This window comes from Hoplias malabaricus, chromosome 1 (assembly GCF_029633855.1).
Source record: "Hoplias malabaricus isolate fHopMal1 chromosome 1, fHopMal1.hap1, whole genome shotgun sequence".
NCBI lineage: Eukaryota > Metazoa > Chordata > Actinopteri > Characiformes > Erythrinidae > Hoplias > Hoplias malabaricus.
In genome coordinates, this window is record NC_089800.1 from 59,397,039 (window position 1) to 59,415,754 (window position 18,716).

Genomic DNA, 18,716 nt, shown 5'->3' on the forward strand with positions numbered 1-18,716 from the left:
GCTTGTATAGCATTATTCTATTATTAAAATAATAGTAATGTCATATAATATGATGTGAAAAATTATTTATTTGGAGTGTGATTTTAGTGAATCACTGATACTTGCCACATTATTTTTGAAAGTAAATATTTATTATTTTTACATTTTTATAATCACAACATGAGATGAAGTATCAAACTACTTTGTAGTCCCTGAATGAACCTGTTTACACTCCATAGAGAGGGCTGCCATACATGGATGTGGCCATGTTAAAAACATTAATACGAGTTATAGTGATCGACAGATATGGGTTTTTGATGGCCGATGCCAATTTTTAGACAGCAGTAGTGTTCGATGTCCGATATGTAAAGTCGATATTCCCATTCCTCAGGCAGTGAATAAACTAGAGGCATTATCATTATTTATTTTTTACAGAAAACCCTTCAAATTTGTAAAAGAAACCATTTAGAGGTCCTGAAATATATATGAAGTTGTCAAAAGCTTATGAAAACCACAAAAAAAAAAATGTAGGCGCTTGTCTTTTTTTTTGTTTTCAAAAAATGTTAGTGACTATAAACTGAAGAGTTCATGAGTCCCATTACTTTTTTCTTTTTAAAATTGTGTCTCCAGGGGTCTACTTTCATCAGGTTAAATTTGGAATTGATACCTCATACTGATTTGAAGTTATTGAAGCTGGAGCAGACAGTGGACAGATGGTTTCTCCAAGTGTCTCTTTAGACCCCAAGCTCTCCATAAGGAAAATGATTACTTTTACTGCAAAAATAAAGTGTATATATGTTGTCTAGACCTAATGTCAACAGTGTAGTGTTTTTCTTTACTTTCTATGAAACTCATCTCCTGTCCCTCATCAAGTGGCCATTTACCACTCTCCTAACTGTAAAAACCCTTAGTTATGATGTGTTTTATTCTGATGTTTACACTTGTTTCTCACCGAGTACAGTGTTCCTTTAAATGACTGACGTGTTAAAAGGCGAGAGCTGCACTCTGATTGGCTTAGAGCAAGGCAACCTCCCCCACACCCCTGCTGCATTTAAATGTCCTCAGTGGGGGAAATGTAACTAGTAAAAGACATAAGCATTGGAACATGTTTATTGACTTGATTATTGTTTGTGGAGCTTGTGGCTGCCAAACAGAACCGTTTGAGTCTCTCTCACAGTGTCTGAGTCTGTTAGGCGCTGAAAACGTATTCACTCTGCTGCGTGTTTGTCCATCCTGCTTGGGTGCGCATCACAATAACTCTGCCACTGATTGGTCTACAGATTTGATTGACATGTCGTTGGAAAGCTGAGAGCCTAAGCTACGCGGCAGCAGGTGACATGAGGATCATATTTTAATTCTTTTTTGAAAAAGTGTACCCTTTTTTTTTTTTTTTTTCTGTCAGTAATCTTGACACAAACATGAGGATTACTCACGAACAGTTTGACAGAATGACTTAGATTTAGTCTCGTTTTGAAGGGGACTATCTAAGGTGAGCGCTGCTGTGTTAACTTTGTGTGTGAGCCGCTTGTGGGCTCTTCAGGCTTCGAGAAGCAGCGGTTTTGTCATCGATGAAGAAGTTTGGATTATCTTATTTTTAATTCCTTAGTCCTACATTTTAGTGTATATCCTCGTGATCCTGAGAGTCTGACCGTTCCATTGGTGTATGATAAGTACACATTACTCAAATATGGCACCATGAAAAACCTGTACAGTCACTAATATTTTTTCATAACAATTTCCAATAACAGCAAAAATACTTATTTATCGAGTGTGATTATATATAAAATGATTAAATCAATGAAAAGCAGTGACTTTAAGAATTAATTTGGTACATTAACTGTTGACCTGTAGTACTTGAGATATACAGACGGATATAACAATGAGTGAATTTTTTTTTTTTTTTTTAATAGGCGCCACTGACCATTGAGCAAAATAAGAGGCTAAATAATGCTGGGTTTCTATGTTACAACTATCAACTCAGTTGTTTATGATGCAGATTATTGAGTGTATGTTACAAAGAGCAGCAAGTAAAATAGTGAGAGCTGAAGAAGAGAAAATAATTCATACCGTTTTCTCTGATGAGACGGCATGCAGCTACAGGCTGGAGGCTTGTACTCGGGAGCTGCCCACAGCTTTGCCTGTGTGCATTGTGTAAAAATCAGCCTCTTGCGCTACTATATCGGCCGATGTCGATTATATTAAAAAAAATGCCAAAAATCTGCCCGATTAATCAGCCGGCCGATATATCGGTCGATCACTAATGAGTTATATCAGTTAATACTGACTGCTCTTTTACCAAGTAAATAATAATTATATTAACAACAACAATAATAATAAAGGCTTATGAATGTCATTATCTGGATATGGTTATGCTTTGCTCTTGTGCCTGAAAATGCCTTGAGAATTCACTGAAAACTAACAAGGTAAAAGGAGAGCATTTAAACTCTACACTGCATGTACTCTGTTGTTGCAATACTTTCAACAGAACTCTCCTCTCCAAATAAGTCTAGACCCTTGGATATGTAAAAAGCCATCTGCAAACCACCGTACCCAGCGGGCTGTCAGTGCCTTTCAGAAAAATGCTTCTGACAGCTCTCAAAGTCTGAAAGTACTCCCCTTCTCTGTTCTAAGTTGTTCTTTGGCCAAAACTGACAGGGGAACAGATTCAGACAGATTTCAGGACAACCCAAGATACCGCATTAGGTCAAACTGTTTAGTGGTTTGTCCTTAGAAAGTCTCACTCAGCCACTTTCTGAAAAGGTTCCACAACATTTGTCGTACAAAAAAAAAAAAAAGAGAAAATCAGAATGGGAAACGTTCCAGATTAATTTAAATCAATCCACCTCCTTCGGTCTGAATGAAATAAAAGGTCAGCTCTGAGTCACAAAGTGCTTCTCCTGCACTTTGCAGTTTGTAGTATCTGAATCTTTTATGAACATTATACAGCACTGAGTGTGCACAAGGTATTTCAGTTTTAGAACACTCTCTCGGCAGAGTATGGAGTTTTACAGCAGAGTCACTCATGTTCTTTTCAGGTTCAGGCCACAGTCGGAGAGGACCACTGCTGATTATATTTTAGTAATGATCATTCAATGCCTATGCAACAGTATTTGAGGAAGGGTTCAACTGGTATACCTGGGGAAATACAAGATTGAGAGGAGACGCCTGGGACAAAATCCCAACAACAAAAACAACACCACACCACAGTCCTGTGATTTATCAGTGTCTGTTAGCCCAGCTCACCACACTCACAGTCCAGACGGCTCCAAAATCACTGTTTACTGAACACCCTCAACAGGAACCCGTGGCTTACCAGTTCAACAAACACACAATAGAACTACTGAGAATACAGAGAGGAACGCTGGAACTACAGTCCACATAAAAGCCAGGTTAACTATATAGGTCTTTCAGTGTTACTATCAGTTACTAAAGTCCAGGGGATTTTTTCTGAAGGTGTACAGTATCATGGGGAGAGGATTTGGCGAAAGATTAGAGACACTGCAAGAAAGAGAATGACAAAACAGATGCCATAAAATAAGTACAACTTCATGCAGTCATCAGAGATGTTGTAGATTCATGAACGCATATGCAAGGAATCTTTAAAAAAAATTTTTTAATTAACTGTAATGGATTTTGCATATCACCCGCATATTTGGATCAGTGAGGCAAAAGATGAATCATGTTCTTAATAACCCCTATCTTTACACTGGTGATGATATCCATAAGGGATATTTTTCTATCCAAAATAACCAATGAATCTACGGATGAAAGTTTTTTGAGATGTCATCTCGTCCAAAGAAAACATGCATCTCCAAAATAGCAACCATAGGAGAATGAACAAAAATGTCAACATAAAAAGTCATTTTGGAGAATCTGTATAGTTCCATTCATCATGAAATTTTCACACAACGTGAAGGAACTGCTGGTTTGTTAAGACGACGTACTAAAGTAAAAAAAAAAAAAATAAGTGCCTTTCTTTGGACAGTAACAATATGTAATGTTAATAATGCAAAAAAAAGTGATAAATATAGAAACAAAATAATGGACATTTTGTTTTTCAGAACCCTGTGTCTAGTTCTCTGGCAAAATTTGATTCAAAAGTGTTCAATTTGACGTTTTTGTATAACAAAGAACCTTATGTCCAACTACCCTTTGATTCTCAAAAATTTATTTATGCACCTGTCTCGAAAAACCTACAAGACTTATTTTTTAGACCAGCACCTGAGTGTAATCCTTCTGGTCAGTGTTAATTTGCGGAAGCAGATGGTCCACTGACTTGGTGAGTGTCTTAAAATGCTGACAAAGAGCTGGACGTTTTTTTTTTCTGAAGGAACAGAAGGAACAAAGAGCCAAGAATAACAGCACCTCAGAATGGTTTCAATCATATTTTGTGTAAAACACTACACCGTGCCTTAAATTCTAAACAAAATATATCTTCTTTAGTGGCTTATGAAATAAAAGGAAAGGACAGCTACAGCTGATGCACTCTCTCTTTTCCTCCATCTCACTCTGCCACATGCTAGCTCCTTAAATAGAAGACGTGAGGAGCTATAAACCAGGGCCATAAACGATTCATTCGCCGTGACACACACTTCAGCTTTACTAAAGCTTTTTAAAGAGAGGAAGATGCGTAGCTAGTGGAGCTTTGTATTCAGGCACACCGATAAGAACTTCCATCTGCTCATTATTAATGCAGGTTAGTACTTTTACCCAGAAAGACAGGAGCATATAGAATGAGCACAGAGCATTTAGAGTCAAGTTCTCACTGCCAAGCCCTATCCAAAAAGACATAAAACAGAATCTCATTCATCTCCCGATGAAACTCTCGCGGCTCTGCTTGTATTTCCTGCTCAATACAGGAATTCATAATCCTCCGTTTTTAAAATATCAACAAATCAGACCGAGTTGCCAAAATACAGCAAAGTACAAAGTGTCTAGATTAGCTGTCTCGGGTAATCCTTTTTGTGTGGCACAAACTACAAATACATGTAAGGCTTTGAAGCACAAAAGCTGATGAAACAGAAAGAAATCAGTGAAGCGGATAAAGCATGAGAGGTAGGCCGCTCCTAACAAATGCAAATAGAGATGATAATGAGGGCTGATGAGTTTTGGGTGTCTTTGGCATCCCATGTGAAGTTTAAGTGGCTCTCTGGGCCGCGCTCAAACCCCAATGAAGCCATTCACAGCCATCTGTCACTAGACAGCGGCCACCCTGATAAATGCACTGATAAGAAGCCCAGCGGAGGCTCGGCTGGGGTGGCGAACAAAAGGCACTGGACGAGTCCATTGACAGCTCAGCACTGCACCATGACAGGCTCTCAGCAAGCTGTTACAGGTTGATATTGTAGATTCAAATGGCAATGGTTTATTTAGCTCACTCACTAATGTGATGAGTTTGGGTTGACTCTAAATTGCTAATGGCTCCCTAGGCCCAGAGATAAAAGCATAATTGCATTATGCCTGATTGCACTGATTATTTGAGACCACTTTCATATCATACTAATAGATAAGAGCCATATTAATGCTGTAGTAGCAGGCACCAGGAATCATTCTACAGCCGGAGACAATGGTACTTAAACTAGTTCACAGAGAGACAAATATGGTCTGTCTGTGAGGGCCCAGTGCCAAAACATTTCAACACATTTCTAAATTATTTATATTACATTTAGAACACTTAAGTAACCAAACATTCTGCTTATTCAGCCTCTAGGTTTGATTGGGATAACTGTGTTGTAAATCTCCGTAGTAAATGTTCTTATTGGATTATCGTCTTTGTCCTCTAGGTTATCGATTAGGGCTGAGCCAGTGGAGTTCCCAAACCCCCAGGGTCTGATAATGAATAATGGGCTCAATTTAGACTGTCTAATATCTCCAGCCTATGACTTTGCCATTTAACTCAAACACCTCAAGCCTAAGTACATGCACAAAATCAAATCCCCAGGTAGCCACATGAATGAGCATGGGTGATAATGATCCAGCCAGGAGGCTTTGGAGCTTTAAATTAATGCGCTAAACTGTTCAGTGCAGTGGATAATAATTTGACGATGATGATGATATCTTATAGATATATTGATATACATGTTTTTGTTGTTTAATTACATTTAATTTAATTTGGATTATCTGTGTGCATAGCCTTAAAATGTGGCACTACTTCTGAATCAGTGCCATGGAGCATGTGATATATTTGCTGTATCAGCCACACAATAACAGGAGCTTTTACACACCTTACATGAGTAGGGGGGCTCGCTCAGGTCGATCCCATCCTTCACAAGCTTGTCCCTTATCAGAATTTTTAGCTTGAGCTTTGGGTAAGTCACAGATTCCATAGGACTTTCAAGCAAGAGATTATTAATGGACAGCCCAAAGCCAGGGGTCAGTCCTGTTCTGTCCCAGGTAGAAGAGATCCAGGACTTTGAGCCATTGGGACTGGTGTCAGCCTGGAGGACTACACTGGACCCTCCTGGAAGAGGTTCTAAAGTGAAGTAATGCCCAGGGGTGACCTTCTTGTCCTCTTCTCTCAGCCTCTTAACTGCACGCAGAACTTTTTGCCTGTGGTGAGGGGTGAGTACACCGATGGCGTCCAGGTCAGGATCCCCAATCTGTTTACACACTTCCAGGTCATCGTAGCCGTTATCCACAAACGCCTCAACATACTGGCAAAGCTGGAGTGTCCTCAACCACTCGTACACAATAGTGGGGCCGCTGCTCATTCTTCCAAAAGTGCAAATATACAGTCAATATATTAGTTCTGGTAAAGGTTATGCCTGCTCCTAACCATCCTCTGGGCAACTGCGATTAGGAGCTTCTTTTTTAAGAAAACAGGTCCCAGATAAATAAATCTTTGATTCCAATACAGAAGCTCGGAGTCCCGACAGACAAGCGAAGTTCAGAGCTTATTAATGAAGGTATATTTCCTTTCCCGCATAAACCTGGAATTGTAAACTTCAGACAAATTTCCTCACCTTAAAACAGCTGGCACTGAGAGGAAACTTCCAAACGTCCAAATAGTCATAAAAAAAAACTCGTCGGAAAGTGTGAATTTCACAAAATAACGTGTACGAGTTCTCCCACTTGTTCGTGCTTCTGCTGTTCAGCGTTTGAGTTCGTGGTGTTTCTCAGGTGAGTGAAAGCGCGGAGCTGTTTCCAAGTTCCTCGGTCATTTTCTCCATCCTGTTGCCTCCTCTGCAGCTCACAGTGCTGCTGGAGAAAACAGTTCCTTCTTTGCCTCTCGGCTCTCTGGAGAATGAGCAGTCTCCCCTGGCCGACTTCTCTCTCACTCGCCGAAAAATTGAAATTCCCCCTCAGTGTTTTCGCTGCTCGGCGCTAAGCCACACGACGCTGTTTGTGTTCTTGTATTGTCTGCACTTTGAAGACACCTGCTGGCCACAAGGGGGACTGCAGGCGACGCCAGATTCATTAATGCAGTTTCCGCAAGCCGCAGGCAATAATTACTGACACAACCAGGCAAAGCCATGTGTTTAAATGTAGGAGAGATGGGGAGTTTCATGGCCACATTAGCAACCAAAAAGAAGTGTGTTTTTCAGTAGATGATAAATAAATTAGTACATTTAACCATTATGTGTTAAAAAAGTTTATCCTTTGTTTTTCATGTTGTAATTTCTGATGTATGTGCAATAAACAGTGCCCCCTCCAGTCTTCACCAGCTCCTGCTGGGGGATGCCCAGGCGTTCCCAGGCCAGCTGGGAGATATAATCCAGCTGAGATATAATCCCTCCAGCGTGTCCTGGGACTACACTGGGGCCTCCTTTCATTTGGCCATGCCTGGTATACCTCCAGTGGGAGGTGTCCAGGAGGCAGTTTTATTAGATACCTGTCACCATCAGAGACAACATTACTGTAGATGTTACACCTCACCTACGATCAACCTCACAACCCCTTTTCCCATCACTCATAAACAAGACCCCAAGATTCCCCTGCCTACAGGAAACATGTCATCTGTTTCCAGGAAATAACCAAGGACCCTCTGACTTGGAAGTGATGATCCACACATAGCTGCAAACCACTTGAGTGGACATGGGACGTGTCCAAAAACAGCTGAGATGCCACTTCCTGTTCCAGACTTCGCATTAATATGAGGAACAGGAGTGGAGAGAAGGCCCAGCCCTGACAGAGTCCAATACCCACAGTGAACAGCTTGTTTTACTGCCGAGGATGTGAATGCAACTCAACCTCTGAGAGTACAAGGACCGTATGGCTTGCCATTGCACCACATACTCCAGACTTTACCTGCTGTGCCACCGTGCTGCCCTGGAAAATAGCCGTGCCTTCTCAAAATGTACAGAACCACGCCTCCTCAATCATCTGTGAGAAAGTAAAGTATTGGACCACAGTTCCACAGCCAGGATGAAATTCGCATTGTTCCTCCAGAATCTTAGGTTTGACAATATTACAGATTCTCCCTTCCAGCACCTTGCCATAGACTTTCCAAGGGAGGTTGAGATTGTAGAGGTGTGTCAAGCCAAGACAGCCCTGCAATATCCAGGGCATATCAAATCTCAACCATTCTCAGGGCTTTGTTACTGCAGAGCTTTTTAACCACCTCAGTGACTTGAGAAGATCATGTGGGCCCACTACCTGCATCCAAAGTAGGGAACTACCTCACTCATACAGAAATGCCCTATTCAGTGCTTAAAACATGGTTCATTCATTCATTATCTGGAACCGCTTATCCAGTTCAGGGTCACGGTGGGTCCAGAGCCTACCTGGAATCATTGGACGCAAAACAGGAATACACGCTGGAGGGGCACCAGTCCTTCACAGGGCAACACACACACACTTACATATTCACACATACGGACACTTTTGAGTCGCCAATCGACCTACCAATGTGTGTTTTTGGACTGTGGGAGGAAACCTGAGCACCCGGAGGAAACCCATGCAGACACAGGGAGAACACACCAACTCATCACAGACAGTCACCCAGAGTAGGAATTAAACCCACAACCTCCAGGTCCCTGAAGCTGGTGCCTCCTCCCTATGGATATTAATGAAAAGTAAAAATAAATAAATAAAATAAAAGTATGCTATGCAAAGTGATTTTTTATGTGGACTTCTATGTATAATTACACAGGATTACAAAACTAAGTCTGTATAGAAACTGAGAAATAGGAGCTATCATCAGTGGACAAAGTACACAAACCATGTACTTGAGCTAAAGTACGGATACTCAAGGTAAAAAATTACTCCTGTAAATATAGAAGTCCTCATTGTAGATTTCCACTTGAGTAAAAGTACGATAATATTTACCTTCAAATACAATTAAGCATCGAAAGCAAAAGTACCATTGCGTATTGTGGCTCTAATGTCCTATTATAATGTTTGTAACAAGACTCATGCCTAACACATTGTACATGAAAAGACTGTAGTGTCACTTTTGGTTCCCCAGGCTTTTAATCGAATGTCATTAATTAGTCTGGGCGGCACGGTGGCGCAGCAGTTAGTGTCGCAGTCGCACAGCTCCAGGGGCCTGTCTGGGAGGAGTTGGTGTGTTCTCTCTGTGTCTGCGTGGGTTTCCTCCAGGTGACTGTCTGTGAGGAGTGTGGTGTGTTCTCCCAGTGTCCGCATGGGTTTCCTCCCGGTCTGCTGTCAACATGTTTCGAGTTGCTCAAGTCCAGAGATACTGACTCATCTACACTACACTCCCTAAATAGTGCACTTTAAAGATTTGCAAAAGTAATAGCACTACATTGGGTTGAAGTTGATGGTTGAAATTCAGCCCTAGCGGTTTGGCGGTGTAATTGCAGAGCAACGCAGATGCCAACGCACAAATATAAACTTTCATAATGGCATAGAACACTTGTGCAGGCTACAGCATAGGCTCTGCATACAAAAGCATAAATTGGCCATTTACTGTGTTTGCAAAACACAAAATTTGCACAACAGCTGATAAAAAAAAGTCTGCCTTTGGTATCATTGGTTTTAGGCGGAGAAACAATTCCACTTCTTTTAGCGCGGCGATCGTGTTCGTTCGTATCCTAGCAACGGCACGGAGCAAGAAGATATGTTCAGACACGTTATGGTTTTATTCAAACATAAACCAAAAGTAACGACAGATTTTCATGTAATGAATTTTGCCAATCATGGGTGAAAGCGATTTTCATTTACCAATCCGTTTAGTTTACACCCATATTTTTACTTGAATCTTAAAAAAAACAGTCTGTTCTGAATTTGTACTTGTGCTGAGACAAAGTACACTGCTCTTCAAACCATTTAAAATTGTCAGTGTATGAACCAAGCAGATTAAAGAGATTACATTTCTTGTGCCCCATACTTTTTCCTCATAACGCTCTAAAAAAAAAGTGTACATTTGGATAATACAGTGGTCTTGCTGTACATCAGTACAGAAATATCAGGAAAACATAGTGACACCTTGTGGCAAAATCTTTGTAGTGAAGACCACAAGAACTCAGACAATTAAAAACATTAGCAAAAAATACTTTTGCTTTACATTTATTTTTCCATTGCACATTTAGGTTTATCAACATATTTCCTAAATTGTAGGTGGCAGCATATTAAGACAAACATCCATGTGAAATCTTTGCTTAATAAAACTGTACAATAACTTGGCTATAATGAGAAAAACTACACCCCACAGAAACTTTCCCAAGAAGATGATGTCTGAGAACAGAGACCCGCCCAGAAAATGGAGTACTATGGGCTTTAAGGAGAAATATATTGGCTAGGTATGCCCACGCAGAACAATTCAAACTGTAATAATGCACATTATATAAATATGCTCCTTCAGGCCTTTTGGGGAAACAAAACAATACATGTGATATGTTTTCATCAAACATACCATTCTGGCATATTCCAAAATTAGACTCCTCCTATAAAGGGTATACATAAATTGATGTTTCAAGTTTGTAAACACTAAATAACATGCTGCCTCTTTTGTGCAAGAAACTCGTAGGACACACAGTATACAGAGATGGCCAGAGATAGTTTCAGAGCCATGGAGCTACCTCAGGCTTCAGCAGCTCCTCCTTCAACTCTTGACCAAGCAATTGGCCCGCCTTTTGTGGTATTTAAATTTTATATTCAATTTATGGAATATATTTACAACTAATTCATTATCTTAAAATGCACCATTCTCTTTTTAAATAATATAATAAAAGTATTCATTTGTAAATATCTGAAACTAAAAGTATATATATATATATATTTTCCAAATATATAAATATAATATCATTAAACTGACACTGAAGACACATCTGAGAGTAAAAGACACTCCTAAAACTTGCCATCAACACACTTCAGCATCTGGCATTCTTTCTTTCTTTCTTTTTTTTCTTTTTTTAGTCCTTCTGAAAGAAAAAAAATGCCAAAAAAATAGTTACAATACAAACTACAAAAATATCAATAAAATGACTTCCATGTCATTATAATACAAAACATATAGTGCAAAACCACACAACTGCTTTTACAAAAAAGAAGAATATGAAGCAGAGTAGCATAATTCTTTTTCGGTTTGGTCAACGTTGAAAATTCTGTTTTGGTAGGTATTTACACATACATCATGGCAAGCATAGGAGTGGCTCACTGCATTTCTAGGGAGTTCCTGACACCAGTTTCTCAGATACAGCAGAACAGTTAACAGCAGACCCAACCCTCCCATTCTGGACAAGAGAACAACAATTGAAACTAAGTAACTCTTTGGTGTCAGACAAAAACACGGCAACCATCCCCAGGTGCTTTGGCAGAGATATCACTCTCAAATTTGTCTTCAGAAGTCCAGCTATTTACAACATTTGGCAGCAATTTTGAAAGAGAAAAAAAAAAAGCTTTGCTCTTCATTATTTAATAAAGAACAAACAACAAAAAAATGCTCCTAAATAAAACACAAGTAGCAGCACTTTCTTGCACCTCACAAATTGGAAGAAAGGAAAAAAAGACTTATGGCATTTTCGTAAGCATGTGTGAGCATACATATATTCCTGCATATATGTATGTTCACAAACACAGATATATATGTAGGTCGAGGTTAGCATATTTGCATGATAAGCAAAAGGCAAAAGAGAAGCCCCTCTCCTGTACAGACTGAGCAAATGCTGACTAAGAGCATGGAGTTGCGTTGAACACTTAGTGGTGCTCTGTCACTTCCACTGCAACTACAAACATAGATGGCTATAGTCCTCCAGACGAGACACATGCATTTATTTCCAAAAGAAAACCTATGGGGTAAAATGAACATAAACAGATACATTTATGTCCTTTCTTCCAGAGAAAATGTGGACATCAGACTGCAGAACAGAACCTGGCCAGTACTGCAGTTTAACAGGAGGGCTCTGGTAGCACTCTTTTGGAGCAGGCCAGAGACACACTGCCCTATGAGGTCCTCTAGGCCCGAGAAAGACATTGATGCATCATTGGAGATTAGAACATTCCTCAGTTTACTAATTGAAAAACTATCCCCTGGAAGTGAATAAATCTAGTACATCCATCTTCACAAGGCACATACCGTCACATAAGTCATGCCTTTCACCTCCAAAGTCTTTATCATTTCTTCACATGGATAAGAATACTATAACATGCTCCAGGTATATTTCTCTAGTGTATGATAGCTAAACACTCTGAAATCTCCAAATATTTAGCAGGTTTGTATATCATGCTCAGTTCATTTACCCTAAATCTGTTGGTGTGTACATAATCTGCTTGTGTTAAAATTTTTGAAGTGTAGATGTGAAAGATCTGGGCCTTTAGTGGCTGTCTAGACTCTAATCAGTGTAAAGAGCATGTCCTTTACAGACAAAGACTGAAAAGACTATTTCACTAACAGTCCTCAACTGTGACCAGCTTCCAATCTGATATGGCATAATGATCCCATGATATGTGGTAATTACAGCACATTACCAGCCCTTTAGAGATTAATTTAATGACACTTCATCACATCCTATGTAAGACAGTCTGGCCTTCAGTACATGCCTAGTTTAAAGAAAGAATAAAGAGAAAACGAAAAATAAATATAATGATGAGTTTCTAAACAAAAGTCACTGGACATGCTTTTTATTCTTGCCCAAGTGAAAGATTATCTTTAGCATTACACCTGGCAATGCTGTGGACATTTCCTGTATATATCAGCTGTACTTTCAACTAATGTATATAAATAATCAACACACTCGTTTATTTTGCAGTTTTTTTGTAAGTAAAATGGCAGTGAAATATGACAGCATAGATGATGAGTGAGTTGCAGAGGCAGCTTTTACGCCCCCTCTCCTGTAACTGATAATAACCTCATTGTGGAAAAGGAGCTTAACCTTCTAGACGCTACCAAAAGCACAGAAGGTCTGCCCTGGCATTCCTCTTCCCTTCTCTACACCTTCTTCCATCCTCTGCCTCCCTCCTGCCTCTCAGCCTGAGTCATGTGACAGAGGTAACGACGCAGTGTTGTACTGGGCGTGGATGGCAAAAGCAGGAGGAAGGAAGAGGAGAGAGGGTGTATCGGCAGCCATAGAGAAAAGGCCCCCTTGCATGGTTATCAGAGCTGATACCACTTCTTGTCTTTGTACTTCAGCATCACCTAAGAGAAAGAAGTGAGAAAGAGCACTGATATATGTGTACTGACCATACTATAATACAATCAATGCAGAGAAACTAATTAGTTCAGGATTAGAATGAGGGGTTTTTGCTTGCCCTGATGCACAAGTTAGTGAGTTTCAAATGCAAAAATCTTCTCTTTCTACAATATGCTCTTCTAGTGTTCTGTGGTATGGCTGCTGTACTTACATCGTGCGCATGCTTGGAAAAGGAGTCTGCGCTAGCCATCATGGCTGCAGTCCTCTCCTCAAGCTCACCGAGTTTCTGGCCTCTCTCATCCAGAGCTATCCGAGCACGTGCCAGCTCCCCCACCACACCTGAGGCTGCCCCCTTCATGCCCTCCATACTGCCGGGACCTGGGATGTGCTGGGCCAGACTGCGCGAAGCTTTACCTGCTGCCAACTCACCGACTGTGATCACAAAGCCAAGGACAAACAAGGGGAATGATGGCAATGTGGAACTGATGCAATGCAGCACTGTAAGATAATCATTATTAAGCCATTCACTTGGATTTAAGCACATCTTTAAACGCAGAATGTGCTTCTGATACTCACAGAGATCTTCTCTATCCAGGGATTGGGCCCCACCTCCAAAAAGACCTTTAAAGAAACCTCTGTTAGGAGCCTCTGGTGTCTCTACTGGAGTAAACAGTTCTCCCAGCATCTCCTGCAATTTTCAACAATACCAGTTACCATGGTACTGATATACAATCTCTATGCAATATTAAACATATATTGTATACTTTACATACACCATGAGTTGGTACAAAACCTGTATATTTTAGTAGCTCCCCAATATTAATTTACGTAACTCAACAAATCAGCTAATTATCAAGCCATTCCTGATTTCTTTTAGATGTAGCAAGGAAAGCACTAAATAGTAATAACAGACAAATTTCAGGACCATGGTTGTAAAAGGATGTCTGACCTGTAAGTTGTCACATGTCTCCTGACTATAGGTGAGTCTCTGAATCTCTGTAGGCGAAGTAAGATACAGAGCCTGGCCCAAGTTTGAGAAGCAGAACGTTCTGGCTATCCGCATGTCTGTCAAAGGCAGGTAGTTCACATCTAGCAGAGGGCGCAGACTGGGTAAACTGACACAGAGAACAGAGGCTGAGTATGCCAGATCAAAAACATCTGGATTTTACAATGCTGATAATACAACTTCTTAAAATCATGCCATATTGTTGCCCTAGCACAATGATTACATGGAAAGCAAGAGTTCGGTGTGCTACAGGAAGCAGCAGAATTACTTGCATTACCTCAGAGTCATGATGTGGCCATTGGCACAGAAGCAAGCGATACAAACGCCAGCAGGCATGGCCACCACATCAGCCCGCAGTACAAATGAGTTCTCTGTAATGTTGTGTTCAAAGACGCAGTTCTGTGAGGGCAAGGACACCACTTTGGCCTGTTTTTCTGAGCACACCACAGCATAGTGGCTGTCCTGGTTTTCCTGAGTGGACGGTGGTGAGGCGGGCCGGCGCCTCCGTGTCCGCTCCCTCTCTTCCTCAGGAGCGTTGGGATCATACCAGCACTCATAGGCAGGAGGCTGCAGAGCGCCAGTAAGATCCAACACAGCCATGCACAGGATGCCTCCCTTCAGCCGAACTAGGGAACCTGAGAAATAAAGATTTTACATCTCTGCAGAGTATAGAGGATAAAACTCGGAATGACATGAAATGATTTTACATGATAATTTAAGTCCATTTTAGTTTACTTTCTAGCTACACAGGCAGTGGTGTGTCAGTGACACTACCCAGGACCCCCATGATCCTGGAACTTTGTGGCAGCGACACTACCTGCAGCCTCAGCACGTTGCCCTTATAGTGCAAACCAAGAAAGTCTTGGCTGATCTACTGCTTTTACATTACGGGCAGCTGAAATATGATTTCACTTATTTAAAGCTGGAAAATTCAGTGTTTGTTTTCCCCATGTAATAAGTGATGCTTAAAATAGGATTGCTGCCAAGAGTAGGCTTACCACAAAATGAAATGCCAACAGTCTGCTGCAGTCTCTGCTCTGGAGTTGAGGGCACATTTAGGGAGATGGCAAGCACAGTGCCCAGTGAGGTGCCCATCCACAGGCTGGCAGCTGTGCTTACTTCACTCTTCCTGGACAGACAGTCACAGAAGTGCAAAGAAGAGATGACCTCACGTGACTCCTTGTCAATACTGGTCACACTGGAGCTGCGTGAGCGATTGAAGGAGTTGTCTCTGGCATCTGCAGGTGCAATGGCCCATAAGGGACACAAAGCAAAGAAACAAAAGGGAGAAATGCGTGTGGTTTAATATATGTGACATCAAAAATATCTCAGGGAAACCTAAAATAGAAGATGATTGAAAAAAGGAAACATTCATAATTTTAAAGGAAAGTCAGTTAATTTATGCTTTGTGTGCAGTTGATTGAGAAGACGTGTGAGTTTACAAAATCTTTAAATTGATTTTGAATTAAATATTGAGTCAGTAATAAACGTACAAGCATAGCCTTAGAACTGCACACAAAACATGTCAATGAGAGTGAGTTAGCATGCAAAACTCCAAAATACAGCAAGTATATTTTCAGTCTGGTTATTATTTTCTTACTTATTTTATAGATGCTATTTATTAAAATACATATTCAAGAGTAATGTCAAATACATAAAATAGATCTCTACAAAGGTCTACACGGTCTGTCTATAAATTTCCTGGTTGAGCTCGTTTTATTTCCAAAAGGCAGCCCAAATAACATCAGGTTTTGATTTTCCACAATACAAACAGTACAAAGATATCTGAAATGCACCAGCAGTTACATGTCCTTAAATGAAAACAGAATCTTTAGAGACCACTTTAAAACTCAGTATACATGTGCCTGGTTTGCCCAAAATGTCTTAGGGTTAAATTTAATTCTGTAAAATGTAAACAAAGTAATTCAAGGAGAGAGGATTGATGTTAAATAATTTGTATTTATCAATTATTAGTGTAGCTTGTACATGCATTAAAGCTTCAGGTGTCTGCATACTCTCACTACTGAAGTGATTAATTGTCAATAACTTTTATTTGAATGGACACCCTCAATCTGAATGAAAACTCATGTTAAGATCACCAGCTTTGACTAAGATCACAGAGTTGTCAGCAATAATTTCACTTCTGAGAAACCAGGCCAAAATTAGAGATGACCTCCACCAATGCACAACTAGTGAGAATAACAATAATAACATTTATTTCCACCTTTAAAAATGCTCTGTCATCAGAAATTAAACATTTCTGTTTCAAGAGAAACAAATTCATGTTAGTGAGCATATGTCAGGCCCACACAGCAGACTCCACCAGAGGGAAAGAGTTAGTACAGGCAGCCTGGGTCAGCCTATGCGAGGCCAGATCAGGGCCACTCACTGATTTTGGACACAAACTGAGTCTTGGTGATAGTTGCTGCTTTTCTTCTGGACACTGCCTCCACATCATGTGCATGTTTCTGACCAGGGAGAGAATGCTGCAGCCGTACATTCCCTTTCACACACAGTGCATACAATCAAAGAGGCAAAGCAGGGACACTGATGACCTCACACACACACACACACACACACACACACACACACACACACACACACACACACACACACACACACACACACACACACACACGTGTACGCACACTCAAATTTAAACCTCATTCACCCACAACTTGCTATTTTTAACATGGATTCTACTGAAGCTTTATTAAATTAGAAGCTAATTCATGTATAATCAATGTTATGTTCCAGAAGACAAACAGGTTCTTCACAGGAACTACAGCTACTCAACCTACCTAGAAACAAAGAGAGACCAAAGTTCAAGCTTACCATCTTGTTTCTGATCGGCAGCCATGCTAAATTTCCTTGACATCTTGGCTGGAAAAAAACACATAATATTTCTCAACAAAACTACAATTCTGAGAAAGAAAGTAATCTCTGGTTAGATTGTGAAAGTCAGGAAAAAGATCGACTAGTCATTTTGTCCTTCTCCGTTTAGCTTGAGAAAAAAAAAAATGTGTCTGGAAAACGAAGTGGGGATCATGACACCAAGGCAAGCCATTAGCACCAGCCATGAACACTACAGTAGCCTTGGAGAGACTTACATTGGTTCAAACTAGATTTAGTCACACTTTGTAATTAGAACATGCACAGTGGGATTAGTAAAAGTAAGAATCAGCACCATCCAAGCAGAACACCAGATGATTAATTAGACTTTAAGAGAGGGAACTGATTGCTGTTGATTGAAAGATACCAAATGTTTGTGTGCACACGATTCCAGAAATGATGTGAGTAATTACTGTAGGGATGTAACAATATATATATTTATAAAAAAAAAAAAAAAAAACCAAACAAACAAACAAAAAAACGTGCCGTCTAAATTCAGTGGTCTTTGGGGTTAAGTGCATGTATGACAAAGGCCACGTGTCCAAACTACAGACTTTACCTTAAAAGAATGCATTTAAATGCCTAGTTTTAAGTCACTGACAGCAATAAATGAAAAGGCCCAAAAAATTGAGTGATATGGAATTAGACTTCAAAATTAATTAAACTGAAATCGTTACACCCATAACAATATATAAAAAGTAAAGCCTTGGTGCATGTGCATTACCCTTGAAATACATCACGAAGCTGTGCATATAGCCTGTAAAGTTAAAAAGTGTTAAAGACAGAAAATACAGGAAGCATAAGCCTTTGAAGAAAAGAATGAAGGAAGAATCGTTAGTATAAAATCATTGCTTTGAACCTTATCCATTAGTAAAAGAAACAAGCTTCAATAGGGAAGCCATTAGTTTTCCTGTGTTAAATATTTTGGTGGCTTTGTGATGACACGTAAAATTGCACAAGTTTGGATTACTTCACCCAGAAGAGAGTGTTTCTAAACACCAAACCATCATGCAATAGGAGATCAAGATATTCAAGTTTCACCAAAACACACATCATATCTTGTGTACTACGCAACCTACTTATTTCACTGTAGAGCATTAAACTGCACAAAAGTCACTATGGTTAGCTGCTTAGAGCTTGTGCATTAGTGGAAAGAAAGTTATAATAAAACATAATATTTATACAGTACCAAAGTCATTGGCAACACTCTTTGATATCAGCTTGCTTTTCGATTTCACTGGAAACATTTTAAAAAGAACATGTTAAAGATTTATCTACAGTAAGATCAATTTAAAACTTGGCCAATG

General features: G+C 40.0%; 2 protein-coding genes across 10 annotated transcripts in view; both read right to left on the minus strand.

The window, feature by feature from the left end:
* sash1b (SAM and SH3 domain containing 1b) overlaps positions 1 to 7,353 on the minus strand; it is a 78,355-nt gene extending 71,002 nt beyond the window's left edge. The window contains exon 1 of the mRNA XM_066668790.1: positions 6,204 to 7,353. Coding sequence (XP_066524887.1) covers positions 6,204 to 6,689 — 486 coding nt within the window. The 5' untranslated portion in view covers positions 6,690 to 7,353. The remainder of the gene's footprint in view (positions 1 to 6,203) is intronic.
* A 2,740-nt stretch (positions 7,354 to 10,093) lies between these two features.
* The window catches only part of stxbp5b (syntaxin binding protein 5b (tomosyn)), a 34,250-nt gene continuing 25,627 nt past the window's right edge, over positions 10,094 to 18,716 (minus strand). For 2 of the 9 annotated variants that reach the window (XM_066668807.1, XM_066668800.1), the window contains 9 exons: positions 18,599 to 18,646; positions 17,353 to 17,400; positions 16,907 to 17,020; positions 15,516 to 15,755; positions 14,795 to 15,152; positions 14,461 to 14,626; positions 14,088 to 14,199; positions 13,723 to 13,943; positions 10,094 to 13,516 (listed from right to left, as the gene is read on the minus strand). In XM_066668807.1, coding sequence (XP_066524904.1) covers positions 13,475 to 13,516; positions 13,723 to 13,943; positions 14,088 to 14,199; positions 14,461 to 14,626; positions 14,795 to 15,152; positions 15,516 to 15,755; positions 16,907 to 17,020; positions 17,353 to 17,400; positions 18,599 to 18,646 — 1,349 coding nt within the window. In that variant the 3' untranslated portion in view covers positions 10,094 to 13,474. The remainder of the gene's footprint in view (positions 13,517 to 13,722; positions 13,944 to 14,087; positions 14,200 to 14,460; positions 14,627 to 14,794; positions 15,153 to 15,515; positions 15,756 to 16,906; positions 17,021 to 17,352; positions 17,401 to 18,598; positions 18,647 to 18,716) is intronic. The other 7 variants (XM_066668836.1, XM_066668821.1, XM_066668854.1 and 4 more) reach the window with 5 other exon arrangements.